This window comes from Urocitellus parryii, chromosome 4 (assembly GCF_045843805.1).
Source record: "Urocitellus parryii isolate mUroPar1 chromosome 4, mUroPar1.hap1, whole genome shotgun sequence".
NCBI lineage: Eukaryota > Metazoa > Chordata > Mammalia > Rodentia > Sciuridae > Urocitellus > Urocitellus parryii.
In genome coordinates this window covers 201,098,017-201,113,255 of record NC_135534.1, presented here as the reverse complement: position 1 = coordinate 201,113,255, position 15,239 = coordinate 201,098,017, and the positions used below count along the sequence as shown (strand labels likewise).

The 15,239-nt window shown below is 46.0% G+C and overlaps 2 protein-coding genes across 3 annotated transcripts in view; one reads left to right on the top strand and one right to left on the bottom strand.

The window, feature by feature from the left end:
- Psmb7 (proteasome 20S subunit beta 7) overlaps window positions 1-12,430 on the top strand; it is a 53,730-nt gene extending 41,300 nt beyond the window's left edge. Inside the window, exons 7-8 of the mRNA XM_026386373.2 lie at window positions 9,147-9,298; window positions 12,191-12,430. Coding sequence (XP_026242158.1) covers window positions 9,147-9,298; window positions 12,191-12,302 — 264 coding nt within the window. The 3' untranslated portion in view covers window positions 12,303-12,430. The remainder of the gene's footprint in view (window positions 1-9,146; window positions 9,299-12,190) is intronic.
- Window positions 12,431-13,835: 1,405 nt separating this feature from the next.
- The window catches only part of Nek6 (NIMA related kinase 6), a 73,277-nt gene continuing 71,873 nt past the window's right edge, over window positions 13,836-15,239 (bottom strand). For both annotated transcript variants that reach the window (XM_026386422.2, XM_026386423.2), the window contains exon 10: window positions 13,836-15,020. In XM_026386422.2, coding sequence (XP_026242207.1) covers window positions 14,910-15,020 — 111 coding nt within the window. In that variant the 3' untranslated portion in view covers window positions 13,836-14,909. The remainder of the gene's footprint in view (window positions 15,021-15,239) is intronic.

The following is a 15,239-nucleotide window of genomic DNA, read 5'->3' as shown; positions in this document are numbered from 1 at the left end:
GGGAGTCCTGTTATCGAAGAAGTGGTGTTGACAAATTGATCTCAGCCCCAGTATTTTTTTCTCCCCGGAGTGGCCTCAGTAGACTTTTAGTGATTCTAATTTTATCTTGTCCCCTTTAGGTAACATCCTTGAATCTACTACAGAAGCTTACCATTATTTACAACATATATTAAGTTAATCGTTGTCTTTCTATTAGCCTGCCAGAAAAATAGTCATCTTTGTGTGTAGGCTGCATATGTTCAGAGGAGTGGTCAGTGCCCATGGCCAAGACTAGGAGCCCAGGTGGCACCTCCTCCTTCCCTTCTTGCATTCCCTCCTGCCTGATGGCTTCTCCCCTCTCACTTCTATGCTTATCCTTACTGCCCCACTATCCTTTATCACTGGGAATAGTCTTAATATTCTTTTGGCAATTCCTCCCCCACTGTTTCTAGTTGCAGTTTCTGAAAGCACAGTTCTAACTGTATCATTCCATAACCTAAAAATTTCCATCTTTTCAGTGGTTAGCATGAAAAGTTTTCACTCTGTGGCTTGTAAGATTCTCTGGAATTTGGCCCTGCTGGACTATCTGATCTTTGATTTGTCTGTCTTTCACCCCTAACTCAAGATTTGGCCCTGTCCTCATCACCTGCATTCCCTGAAACCTCTGAACACCTACCTGTAGCTCCTTTGTCAGGCCTCTCCTTTTTTTTTTTTTTTTTTGGTAATTCTGGCTTCTTTACAGTATGATTACCTATTTGCTTCCCCTGGGGCTCTATGCTCTTCCTGGGCAGGCACTCACCTCGGACCTTCCCGGTATGCAGCATCTACAGAACAGGTTCCTATCTGGGCATAGTGCACACTTGCTAAACTAAACTGACCCAGGCATTTCTGTTGGAGCTTTTGCATCATTTGGAATTTTGTTCATTTGTGGCCATCTTGAAACTTCCTAGAACTAGGGTATGCTGTACTTCTTTGGATCTCCTCCCCGTCCATTCTAGGCCTTGTGAGGCTGTAGGAGCAGGATCATGCAGACTCCCACACGCACACTGCGCTGGATGGCGGGTTCCAGTCTCTAGACCCTAGAAGCGGGATGGTGGGTAGGCTCTGTTTGAACAGCTCTTCTGCTGGCTGCAGACCCTGTGTTCAGCCTCTACTTCTAACAGGACTGAATTTCTGTCATCACTGTCCTGAGACATACCTGGGGTTGACCCACAAAGCAGATTCACTTGATTGCTTCCTCCTGTATTCAGGTGGTGGCCCTTTCAGTGTCTCTAAGAATTTATTACTACAGTCATCACTGGCTACATTGCTTTTTGAGAGAGAGATTATTAATGTCTTATTAGTATTGTTGAGCATATTTCTCACTTTCTTTAAATTCAGTCTTTTTTATTGTTTTTTTCTCTGGTTATGTTTGATTCAATGCAGCCTTGGAAATATATATTTGTATACACATATGCTGTGAACACTGATTTCTTTTCCTTGTGAAAAGCAATATGTTCTCATCTCTTTTGGTCCCTTTCCCTCTGGAAGCTTAGGTATTTTTCTTCCATTCACTGTCACAGATTCTAGCAAAACCTCTTGCTCGCCACCAGTTTTCCTAATGGTTGTGTAGGGAAACATAGGCTTTGGTGATGCCAGGTGCTAACTTGGCACAGATCCCTAAGTTTCCCACTTACACCCAGCTGTGTGCCTTTGAATGGATCAGCCAGCCTTTCTGCCAGCCTCTGTTTCCTGAACTGTACAAGCAGACAAGGGTTCAATAAGGAACAGAAGCGTGAGGCTCAAAGCTGGGGTTGGTGTGGGTGCCCGGTGTTAGTTCTCTCATACCCTTGCCTTTTTCCTTCTGTCCTAGAATTTGCTAACAAATATGGCAGGAACATTACTATCTTTTTATTCTTCTTCATAGCCCTTGGGCAGAGTTATTATTTTCATTCTTACAAGGGGACAGCCTGTGGCTCAGAGCTTAGAATTGTGTTAATGCATGACACAATTCTAATGTCAACCTCTCCTGGGCCATTGTAACACCTCTGTTCCTGTCTTGAGTTGCAGTCACACTCTTACTCCTTTGGTGATCTGGTGTAAGTCCAGTTACTACTAATGCCTTACACTTAGATCACTTCTCTGCACACCGCAGCAAGTGAGTGGGCAGTGCAAATGTGACCTTAAAGCCATGGTCACCAAGCATTGGCTATGCTCACCAATTCCCAAGTGTTTGCATAGGCAGCAATGTTTACCTGGACAGCTCAAGCCAGACCCAAAATTTGGACAACTTTGCTTTTGATACACTGCCCTGTCTGAAATAAATAAGTAAGCAAGTAAGTAAGTAAATAAATAAATAAATTTGTCTTTTCCGCTGTGAAAGATGTCACCACACATGGGATATATCAGGTTTGTGCAGGAAGCCTACTGCTGGGGTTATGTATTGCTATTTTAAATACTTTTTTTGAGCTCTTTAAATTTTTATTCAGTCACTAGTCATTAATGACTCCTTTACGCCACATCATTGACTTAGTCAGAACTTAACAGGACACTAGAAAACATTGTGTTAAAACTTCCTTCCACAGCCATCTTGAGTGGTCCCCACTTGGAACTGGCGCAATTTTGGAATTACCTCATTTGGTGTTATCTGTCTCATAATTTTTCCAGTGTCTGCAGAAGGTATGAGTTGCCATCCCTTAGGTGCAGAAGTTTGGTGCTCTCTTTTTAGAGTCCAAACTTACATCCCACCCAAACTTTTAGCTGCTGTGATACAGATCATCAGAGCAATAGTTTCTGTTTTATTTATTTTTTGCTGTGCTGAGGATCAAGGCCAGGCAAGGCCTCATGTATGCTAGGCAAGTATTCTACCATTGAGCTACACCCCAAATTCAAAACAATAGAATTTTTTCCTATTTCAAATCAAAGTGATAAAAATAATGTAGTTTTTCCGAGATGAATTTAGACTGCTTCGATTTTTTTAAAAAAAATCTTTTATTTGTTTATTTTTATGTGGTGCTGAGGATTGAACCCAGTGCCTTGCACATGCGAGTAGGCGCTCTACCACTGAGCTACAGCCCCAACCCTCTGCTTCAATTCTTTTTTAAATTATTTTTTGACAAAAATTGTATAGATTTATACAGGTTGCTTTGAAATACATATACATTGTGGATGGTGAAATCAGGCTAATTAACACATGCATTACCCCATGAACATTTTTTTTGTGGCTGAAAACATTTAAAATCTCTCAGCAATTTTCAAGAATATAATACATTATTGCCTGTATTTAGCATGTTGTGCAGTAGATTTCTTGAACCCTTTCCTCCTGACTATATTTTTGTATTTGAGGGATATCTCCCCAGCCCTTCTGTGCTTTAGGTCTTCCTGAGTTAAATCCATGGTTGATAATTTTAAGTAGCAAATAGTTTCAAATTAAATATGAACTCAGTAGCAGATGGGGAAATGGATGAATGCCATGTTAATTCAGCCTGAATTCAGCCAGATAGTGGCTCACATTCTTGTTCACGCTGGCTCCTTGGCTACATAAACAGCAAATAACCAGTTTTGTTTCTTTCTTAAATTCTTTAAAATTTTAGTGGAGTTTCCAGTGACTCATCATATACATGTATTTTCACATTCCAAAGCTGTGTCTAAAATAGAATGTTAGGTTTTCAGTCAAATACATATTTAATATTTTGCCTGTCCTCCACGTAAGTAAAGCCTGTTCAGTATGCATAACCTAACAGTCAAATGTGGAGGGTTTATTTAAAGAGTGTTAATTTGATGCTGAACTGTCCATAGTGCCCATTGGCTAGCACACCTCCATTGTACTCTGGTGACATTCCCAATCTCAAAACCACTTCAGTGAGAAGAGGAATTCGATTGTAGCTGTAGAATAATGTGGAAAAGTTTCTTTGCAGTACTAGTTTGGATCTGCACCATAGCGGATGCCGAGGTAATCTATCAGTTTGTGAGTGTCTACAAAATGCAACTCTCTAGATAACAGGTTTAAAGTAAAGATTTAATACAGTCTCCATCTCCTATGATGTTGCAGTGACAGTTTAAAACTCATTCTCTAAATCTCAGCAGACTTTATAGCCAGCAGTGGGCCAATATAAAGTTTAATAGCATTACAACACATAAATCATCTTTTAAAGATGCTACTAGTAGCTCCAATATTAAATGCAGACAATCGCCTGTGGTATAAATAATTTATCAAACACCATTTCAGATTAGCCTTCCATGCTGAGTTATTTATTTTAGCCTTTTCTGTACGATTCCTAAGGCACTTTTTGAAAGATCCATTACTGGTCAGTTTAATGAACTTGGGGGTCTGTTTTGTCCCCTCAAGCACTCGGGTACAGCTGTGGTGACCATTACGTGGCCGACGTGGCCCTCTTTGTGCCTTTTACAAGTGCTGCCCATTTGTCATGTAGTGGTAAATGGAGCTGCACATTGGAGTCCAGGGACACATTGTGCGATGCAGTGATGGAGACAAACAGATAGCTCTATAAAGTGCTGCTTGTCACAGCTGACTTGTAGTACAGTACATCACTCTTATTGTAATCTCATTTAAGAAGCAGGGGTGGCCCCGGGGACTGATATTCCCAGTTAGTTGGTCTTTGTAGCCATAAAGCAGGAAGTGTTCCTTTTATATTCTCTGAACTTTTAGGGAGTGTGCTTTTTGCTTGGATTAATTATTGCAGGAACTTCTTGACGGCCCTGGATGAAGATCTGTTGGCAGGTTTGCTAGGACCTCCTCCTGGTTTGGGGCTGGGTGCAGGCATTCGCCACTAAGAGATAAACTGTGTTTTTTTAGGAGCCCTCTGGCTTGCTTTATTAAATAAGTTCCCAGTTCTTAAGCAACAGCTGTATGCCAGAGACTTAATAGGTGCTTTCTCCACTTGATTTCTAATTTGCCGCAATCCTCTGAGGTAGGATTTATTATCATTCTGTTATAGAGGAGGAGACTGAACTCAGAGGTGAAGTGACTTGCTCAAGTCTGCATAGCAGTAAGTAGACTAGGGATGCAAACTCAGTCTATCTGCTTTCACATCTGCCAGGTGACCTTGAACCTGGGTCCCTCAAATACCATTCAGTTTTCAGGGTCATGGTAGTCTTTTTGAGCATTTCAGTGTAAAAGGAAGCCATCCCTTCTCCTGGAGGGCTATTTGTTGAGCAGCTGGGATAGGTCCTGTGGTCCAGCCACACACTGAATCTCCAAGTCCCTTGCGGCAAGCAGTGTAAACCCATGAGCAGCTGGCCAGGGGAGGGTGCTGGCCCTACCAGGAGACAGCATTGCACCTGGGCCTGGTCAGCTGGGATCCCAGGCTCTGCAAGGCCCTTGTCATGATCCCCCTGCAGCAGCTGTCCCCAGGCAGATGCTGCTCAGGACCCTGGTCACTCTGCATCTTCCCAGAAAAAGGAGGTGCCATTTCCCTAGGAACAGTGAGTCCTAAAGGAAGAGACAGTGTTTTCTGCATTTAATGTGGACCAAAGGCAGATAAAAATGTGGTGTTTCCTCCACTTCTTGCCTTTAGTTTGTGGTTTGTCTTGATAGTTTTCTTAAATATTTGGTATCACGTGTTAAAGACAAAAGTTGTGGGCTGGGGATGTGGCTCAAGCGGTAGCGCGCTCGCCTGGCATGCGTGCGGCCTGGGTTCGATCCTCAGCACCACATACCAACAAAGATATTGTGTCCGCCGAGAACTAAAAAAGAATTATTAAAAATTCTCTCTCTCTCTCTCTCTCTCTCTCTCTCTCTCTCTCTCTCTCTCCTTTCTCACTCTCTTTTAAAAAAAAAAAGACAAAAGCTGTTTAATTGTAAAATTTTACTATAAAGAAAACACAGCATGAATATGCCCAGTAGTGTATTTGCATATGTGTCTAGAATTCTGTGTATGGAATACTGTAGTTAAAGACAGTATTCAACATATAAAGCGGTTCTTGGAACACAGTAGGTCTCTGGGAATATCTATTGAAGATCTTAGCTGTGTGTGGAATGGGCAGATAGAAAGAACTCTTGGTCATTTTTGACCCTTTTGTGTTTTAAAGGGTTTTAGTGGTGAGGTGGGGAATAGTGAAGTAAGCCCTTTAATCTTGATGTTGGCCTCTGATGTTAAATGGTAGAAATGTTATCCCAGCGAGGTTGAGAGTAGAGAAGACCCTTTGGGCTGGGGGCTAGGGGCAGTTTGGGAAACACCTTGCAGTGGAATGAATGTCAGAGAAGCCTCTAGTTGGCTCACAGAGAAGTTGGCAGGCAGCAGCTTTCTTCTCTTATAGTTGACCAGATTCTGAAGACACTAGTGATAGGGAGTGAAACAGTCCTGAGTCAAGGGACCACTGCCTGGTGTCCCCAGCTAGTCCCCAGCCCAAAGGTTACTTGTGAGCTGGTGTGTTCTTGGCATCTGTGGCCCTAGGGTCCTATGGACCTATTTCACTAGACTAGCTGTGTGACCTTGGGCAAGCCAGTGGTTTCCTCTCAGCCAGTTTTCTGATTATACCATCCTCAGAAGATGATTGGGGGCAGGAGTAAACAGGGTAGCGATCACTCAGTGTTTGGTACAGTGTAGTAGTTGCTCAGTAAATGTAAGGGTTGTTTGATAACATCTTTAGTCCTGTGGATATGGGGGGTGGGTGGAGAGTTAGGATCTTGTGGGGTTTTTTTAATTTAAGGAACCATCTTCCCTAGGATTGGTGAAGAGGAAAGAGATTTAAAAGATTTTTTTTCTTGGGCTGGGGATGTGGCTCAAGCGGTAGCGCGCTTGCCTGGCATGCGTGCGGCCCGGGTTCGATCCTCAGCACCACATGCCAACAAAGATGTTGTGTCCGCCGAGAACTAAAAAATAAATATTAAAAATTCTCTCTCTCTCTCCTCTCTCACTCTCTCTTTAAAAAAAAAAAGAAGATTTTTTTCTCAATTTAAAAAAAAATTTACATTTAATGGCACACATGATAGTTTTATGAGTAAATCAAACTATACATAGTACATTTCAAAATTTGGCAAATATTAAGTTTAATTAGTTATCTACTTATATTACAGAATATTTGCAAAATAAAAGTAGAATCACCTGTACTCCCAGAGCACTGTCAGCAGTCTGGTTTCTGTGTGCTTGGTTGGATTCATTGGCATTAGATATGCATGTCTAATATTATGTGTTTATTTTGTTTTTTTCTAAATCTTCCCCCATCCTCCGAAATGCAACCATTTGAGAAATTGAGACCTGCAGCCCTAGGTGCTGCCAGCAGGATTGTGTTGACCACTAGTGCTGTTGGCTGGTGCAAGTCCCCAGCTGCAGCGATGTGAGAAGACAAAGTAGAGGAAACGGGTAAATGTCGGAGAAGAGCAGGAAGAGGGAGAGGAGCTGAGAGGCCAGGATGAGCAGGTCATTTCCTGAGTGCATTGGGGCACACGCTTCTGAGGATGGTCACCAGTAAAACAGCCACGCAAGTTGAAATGAGGATGCGTTTAGTGAACTGGTGGCTGGGTTTTGCTGTCTGTGTGGCAGCAGCACCACCAGCACCCATCTCCTTGGCTGAGGAGCAGCTTTCCCCTCTGGTTTCTGGTCAAGTGTTTGAGAGACTATTGGCAATGCGGGAGAGTCCCTGATTAGAGAATCCTGTTTAGAGTGCATTCCTACAGGACCATATATGCCCCAGAGAGAAGCTGTCTTCATTGACCCCACATGGATCCCACTCAGAAAGCTGGGAGATAAAGATACAAAATAACCCCCTAGTCCTGCTTCTGGCTTGGTGCAGATCAGATCCCCTTCCTGCGAAGCCTCTCTGTTTTTCTCTATGTCTGTAGAGGGCGCTCATGTCACTGGTATCTGAGGCTGGCCAGAGGCTGGCAGAGGAGCAGAAGCCTCGGGTGGGCTCACATCTCCTTACAACTTAAAGCCAGTGAATCTTTTGAGGCTCTCAGGTTGGAGTTTGGGCAAGGAATCTGTTTCTTGAAGGTAGTTACTTGGGCAGCAGCTGCAGCACAGCACAGAGGCCTTTCTTTGGGACGTTGGTCCATTTATGTATATGTGGCCTAAAGGGCTTGGACTTGGGCTGCCTTTGGTTGCATTGCCCTTTGCCGAGTGCCCTGTGTCCTCCCCGAGGCTTTCCCGAGCTGTCAGTGTTCCCGTGACTCCTACTCAGTCATCCTTCTGTCCTTATCACACTGTGCTCTGGTTACTTGAGTCTGATGTCCCTGCTGAACTCTTGGGTCCCTAGAGGGTAGGGACTTTGGTGCTTCATCCATCTCTACAGTCCTGGCACCTAGCACAGAACCTGGCATGTGATAGCCTTTTTAACTAAGAAAGGAATGGCTCCACCTGTTCACCAGTAGCTGTTGGGACTCATACTTGCTGCTTTGAGGTGGAGTAAAGGAGAGAGTGATTCAGAGCAGTGAGTCACTTCAGTGAACTTGCAGGATCATTAGTGGGAGGAGATAAAGTCTCTTGGGCAAGAAATCCCACCCTTGGCTCTGCCAGCATTTTCCCAGAACTACTGTTGTGTTGGTGTTCGTCTACCCACACCCCACCCACCCCATGACACTGCCTTTCCATTACTTTACCTTTTATTAATAAAGTTTTATTGGGACAGAGTCATACCCATTTGTTTATGCATTGTCTATAGCTCTTTTGTACTACCTGGTAGAGTTGAATAGTTACGACAAAGACCTACTCTATGCCCACAAAACCTAAAATATTTGCTACCTGATCCTTTACAAGAAGAGTTTACTGACCACTGTTTTGAATGATAAATACTGCAGCCCATAGTTCCCAGGTTGAGGTGATCATGTGATATGGAGTGGTAAGGTTGAGAAAAGGGGCTCATGCATAAAGAGTTTGAATATCTCAGGTTCCCACTTATCTGTTGGGAGGCCTTGGGCAAGTTACTGAGGTATGAGATCGTTTATATAAAACCTTGTTGAAAAAACACTGCACGGGGCTGGGGTTGTGGCTCAGTGGTAGAGCGCTTGTCTAGCATGTGTGAGGCACTGGGTTCATTCTTCAGTACCACATAACAATCAATAAATAAAATAAAGGTATTGTGTCCATCTACAACTTAAAAAAAATACAAAACACTGCACAGCTCCCAGAAGATTCTGCACACAGCTTGTGAAAGTACTTTGTGGGCTTCAGAACAGGTGTGCAGCTTGTCTGGGGACAGTGCACACTATGGCTTCCTTCCTTTTTCAGGAGGAGGAGGCCAAGAAGCTGGTGAGCGAGGCTATTGCAGCTGGCATCTTCAATGACTTGGGGTCTGGAAGCAACATCGATCTGTGTGTCATCAGCAAGAGCAAGCTGGACTTTCTTCGCCCCTATTCAGTGCCCAACAAGAAGGGGACCAGGTGAGTGAAAGAGAAGATATTCTTCCTATGCCTCTGGCCTCATAGACCTCTTGTTATCTCCATGGTATCTGGACCAGGTTTCTTTCCCATGTTGAGAAAAGCTGTTCCAACCAGCCTTCCATGGGTCTGTGAGTCTGCTTTATGACAGTGAGCTACTGCCAGATGTGGGACAGTGACTAAATCCATAAAGTGTTGGTGCGAGAGGTGGAATGGGCTCAGGAGAGAGCTCTTGGCTGCAAGTTGGGATGGAGAGGTTTCAGTCATCTTTGTCCTTTCTTGAGTGTCTTAAAGAATCCCCTGAACTCTGCATGGAGTTCTGTGAGGTGTGTTTTCCAGGGCGCTTGGCTCACAGCTTTTTACTTAGACTGCTCCAAGATGCCTAAAAGCCTCTAAACCAGTAGCTGGGAGCTCTGAATGTTGGCCGTGGGAGTTAATGGTGTTTACTACGCCAGAGGGGAGTTGTGCCACTGAGTTGGTGGCACATGCCATGCAGGTGCCTCATCTTGGTGGTGTGGGCCAGGCTCAGAGTAGTGAGTGAGGTTCTAGTAGGTTTGCTGAACAGATCTGGCTGGTGTGTGTGCAGATGAGCAGCTTATTGGCCCGCCCTTGTGGGTCCAGCTGCTTGACCACCCTGTGGCTTCTAATCTCTTCCTGGAGCTGGGAAGCCAGAATGTGGCTCTTGGGCTCATTCCCGAGTGAGGCACAGCTGCACCTGTGACCTCTGCCACCTCTGGAATGCTTACGTTCAACTCCGCTGTGGATATTCACCTCCAAGATTCACTCACAAGGAAAGAACAGCCTTCAGAGCCAGCAGTGTGCACTCACCTCAGAGTTCAGTGTGAATTGGGGTAGAGCCCTCTGCAGGTGGTGGGGAATGCTGTGGCCGACTTGCTGTGGTGGCTTTGGGCATCATTCGACCTCCATTTGAAGTGGTGGAGCTAGACAGGGGATCACAAGGAGCCCACGAAATTCCCTGGGCCTTGAGCAGGAAGGGAGGCCACCCTTCAGGTACACAGTTGTGCTGGGAGCAGGCTTCACCCAGCTCCCTAAAGATGAGAATTGATAGTGTGGCTGGAGCCGGTTCATGGGGAGGAGGTGGGGGATGGGCAGAGAGGGGCTCCATCCATTCTAGACTGGAGAGTGTCCTGGGAGAGGATTCTGACAGCCACATTTGAGCCGCAGTATTTGTGAGCTGGGGATGTAGCTCAGTTGTGGAGCATTTGCCTATCATGTGGGAGGCCCTGATTCCATCCCCAGCACTGCCAAAGAAAAAAAGAGAAGAGGAGGAGAAAAGTAGTATTCTTGGTTGCCAAAGGAATCTGTGCTTAGCACAAGAATCTTTGTGCATAAGGGAGCGCAGCAGAAGCCTGTTTACCTGTAAAGGAGACTGAACACAGGGAGCAAAATCAAAGTGGCTAGGAGTGCTGGCTGGAAGACTAACCAGGTGATATGCCAGTATTGGGCACAGGATAGGTGTGCCCCTACCCTCAACAGGCTGCTCCCTGCCAGTGCCCTGGGGCAGAGAGCACTGCATTCACAATATCTACAACCTCACTGTCATCTTCTTGTCTGGTCATTGACGGTGGGGCACTACCCAGGTGAGGGGATTCTCATAGTGGACAGCAGGTCAGGGCAGAGCTAGAGTCCTGGACAGGGTCCTGTGTCCATTGTCAGTGTAGACCTGGCCTCAAAAGATTCCTGGTGACCTGTGGTGCAATCTACTGTTGCCCAAGGCAGAGGCCCTCTTTGCACACTGCCAAAGCAGGCACCCAGGCTTGGGTGCAGAGGAAGAAGCTTTTGGGTTTCCCAAAGACATTGGGGTGTGGTACACACGAGTCAGGCACATAGGGGCTACTGGGACTCTGGCTCCAAAGCACGAGGCTGCCAAGGGCCAGCTTGGTGGGAGTTGAATGACATCTTCAAACCTACAGAGGGAGGAACACATTATGAAAGAGGTACAGCTACTCACACCCTTGATAAAGAACACAGTGGGGACAGGAAGGTTTTGCAGAAATAAAGGGAAAGCCTTCTTTGTGCTCCAGCTCCTGAATTTAATACACAACTGTCAGATGTCCACTTTTTCTGCTTTCTGCTCCCTTGAGCCCAAGTACCTGTTTGAGAGGCAGACTGTTCCAGGAGCACATGGTAATGGCCCAGCCAGCAGCCTTCTAGTAGTCCATGCCAGCAGTAGTGCCCCAGCTAGGAACATCCCAGAGGACCAGTTGGGTTGGTGCTGCTGTTTGACACTGTCCTAACTGCCAGCCTCAGTGTGGAAGTCCACAGTTAACATGTGGCTTACAGGCTGCCCTATGCTCAGAGAGGCCCCTGTGGGTGCACTGCCAGGATGGCAGTATTGGTGGGTGCCTCCTAGTGTGACACCCCCCCCCCCCCCCCCCCCCGCCCAATGTACCTGCAGAGGCCAGTTAACTTTGCCTGAGTCTTGAGTGTGGGTTCTAAAATGATGAGCTCCGAGTCTGGCTGAGGACTATTTTTGTGCCATTGCGGTTTCAGGATAGTTTTAAAGAGTAGCAAGCAGGTGATAGTTAATAAGTTGCTCTTGTTGCTGGCAAGAGAAGGGCCATCTTGGCTTGATGAGAGGCTTCACTTCTGAGGGTTACTGACAGGTACTTTGGGGGAGGTTGGAGCCTGCGGTCACATAATCAAATGTTTTCTTGTATGTATGTATGGGGGGATAAGGTGATGGGGAAGGGGAGATACGCACCCCCAGTGTCCTGGGTGCTCTTTTTTGACCTAATGTGTCTACCAGGCACTCCCATTCTGGAGCACTAGAAAGCTGAGGGCAGGACTCAGGGCAGCCACTTTCTGCTCTCTTCAGCCTTCTGTCTGGCACCTGGAGAATCCCAACTTTGTGTTTTTGTTTTTTCTCACTAGGTTTGGCCGGTACAGGTGTGAGAAAGGGACCACTGCGGTCCTCACTGAGAAAGTCACTACCCTGGAGATTGAGCTACTGGAGGAAACTGTCCAAACAATGGACACTTCCTGAATGGTGCTAGTGGGTGGCTGGGTATCACTCTGGAAATCGGGGGCACTGGAAACACCCCTGTGACACCTTCATTTGGTTCCTGTTTGCTGAATGAAGTGCAATAAAAAAAAAAAAAATGAAAACCACAATGGGCAGCTGAGACCTGGGGACTCTGTGGTCATGGGGCCTATCAACCTTTCAAGCTCTTGATCCCTCGAGTACCAATCTGGGTTCAGGTGAGTGTCAACGGTGAGGGCCTTCTGAAAATAGCAGGCCTCCTCTGGCTGGAAGCCAGACTTGGTTACTTGGATTCTTCACGTGAACATTGCTAACTTACTCCTTGTGTTAACTTCCTCTTTACTCAGGGCAGCCCCAGGGTATTTGATTGTCCTAACAGGGTGATGAGTGCAGGGCAGCCACTGCCTAGTAACTGAGTAGGAAAGCAGTGTTGGGATGATGAGAGAGTAGGCTGTGGCATGGCTCCGGGGCAGGGCACCTACCTGGCATGTGCAAGGCCCCAGGTTCCATCCCCAGCTCCAGGGCAGGGATGGGGGTGGGGGGCGTCTTCAAGTTTGAGTTCTCAGGCCCCACTCAGTTCTAAGCACCGAGTAACGGCAGGCAGGGGATGGTGGCTTTACCATAGCTTCGTCAAACTGGGTGCGCTGCACTCTGACCAATTTCATGGAATCACAGAGGAATGTTTACAGGCTTAGCTGGATGTGATCACTTCACAAACCTTCAGACTGCTGAGTGGTGGAGGGTTCTCATGGAGTAGGAAGTGGATGGCATGCAGAACACAAGCTCATTGGTGTGCCGAGGCTGTTATGCCAAGGGCAGACACAGCAGGGACTCTGAGAGCCATAAACAGAATATTTGCAAATAATCTGTCTGGAATCAGAAAACTTTCAGTGGTCAGTGCTAGGCAGGAGACAGGGACTTTTGACTTTCCTTTGGAGAGAACATTCCAGGGTGAGCCCACTGTGAGGCCAGCTGCCTTGTGAAACTGCGGGGAGTGGGCCAGGGAGAACAATGGGACTATTGAGGGCAGCAGCTTGGCTGATGATTATCAGAATTATTTGGGGGAGCTTAAAAACATTCCAGGATTACTTGGAATGTCTGGAGCCTAACAAGTTGTTTCTAAAGGCTCTGCAAAATGTCGTGCTGCTGACGTGTTTCATTTAGGACCTCTCAGTTCAAGAAGAAATGTGTGGAAACTTAAAACTGTGCCTGACTCCTCCTCTTCCCAGAAGCAACTCCCTTCCCTCATTTTATTCCCAACATGGAGAACAGAGCAGAGACCACGTCTGGAGACAGTCTCGAGCCCAGCATTGTCACTCAGAGCTCTGCTCAGAGATGGAGCAGTGGCCAGCCCAGGTCCTTTCCCTGGGGAAGCCTGGTCAGCAAGTTCACCCATGGAGCCAGGTGAAGGTGAGGAAGAACCTGACCCAAATATCAGCACTGCTGAGCTGTCACCAGGTGACAACAGCATAGACAGAGAGTTAACTTGAGTACAAAAACAAAATTCAAAGTATTTCCTCCAGAGCTTCAGTTTCCTTAAATTCACATTTATAAATTAGTCTTCACAGTTAATCCTGTTTGGGAACAAGAAATATGTGAACACGCTTCTGGTTTCCTACACATAATACAGTTGCACTTTAATTCTCAACTTGCATAGTCTATGCACTTGAGTTTTCAAAATGGTGAATGGCTCTCGCTATTGGATCATCTGCAGTATGCTAACTTGCCTCTTTTATTTCAAATTCTGTCAGCAAACCTGAAGGTAGATTAAATTATCCTTCCCATTTTACAGATGAGGAACTTAAGGCTCAGAAAAAGCTACGAAACTTGCCCAGGTAACACTAGGAAGTTGCAGAACCAAAATTTGGAAAGAACAGCTTTGGGCAGAGCCATTAGATTTTTCATGTAGCCCATGCTTCCTTCTCACAGAGGAAAATGCTTAACACTGATCATGCAAAGAACCATCAGCATCACAGGAGGTGACAGTGCCTGACACAGGGTAGGTGTTCAGGAGAAGGTGGCAAATCAGACCTCAAACCACACGCTCCTGGCCGTTTGCCTTGTGAAACTCGATGCTAGATGTTGGGTTCTCCTCCCTGTTACTCAAGTTATAAAATGCAGATAAAAATATTAGCAAAATCTCTACTCTACTTACAAAATTATTTCCACTTATCCCTTTATACAACAGAGTAAATTAAGCACACAGCTTGATTGTTTGGAAAGATACTTAAGAACTAAACTTCACTTGCTAGTCTTTGCAAAGGCTCACCACACAAATCACACCTGTCCTGTCTGTGGAGACCTGGCCAGGCCCCTGGAGGAATTGCCCAAAGATTCACATTACGGTCCAGATATGAGGGGGCTTCAGTGGCTCACTCTACTGCTCTTGTTAACCCAGCCGAGATTGCCCGCAACAGTACAAAGAAGGGACTTTGGAATTTGCCCATTGCCCGGTGCTCTGCGTTCAGTGTCTGCCTTAAAGGCTGCCTTTGGGGGACCTGATGGACCCTCTCGTGTCAGCTGATCCAGGCTACCAGGTGGTCACTTCAGAGAAGAGTACTCAAGTAAGGCAGAGTGGTGTTGGCTTTTGACAAGGCGGTGCACACGTGTTCAGGTGCTGGACATCCAGATGTGCATCTGTTTGGCAGCCTGGTGCACATACCCGATGTCTGGTCTCTGGTCAGGGTCAGGATAGATACACATGCTGACCAGTTCTCGAAGCTGCGAGGGAGAGAATTTTTCCTGTTAATCTTGAGAAAGCAGCCTTATTGGGCACTTCTGTGTCCTGTGCACACCTTTGGGCAAATCTGTTTGCGTGTGTGCGCATGTGTGTCTGCTGTCAGTCATGCAGAGGCCCAAACCAGAGGACGAAACTCAAGGAAAGGGCTTATTGATCATAATAAATGCATTAACATGCAGCAGGGCTGCAGTCTGCCCACC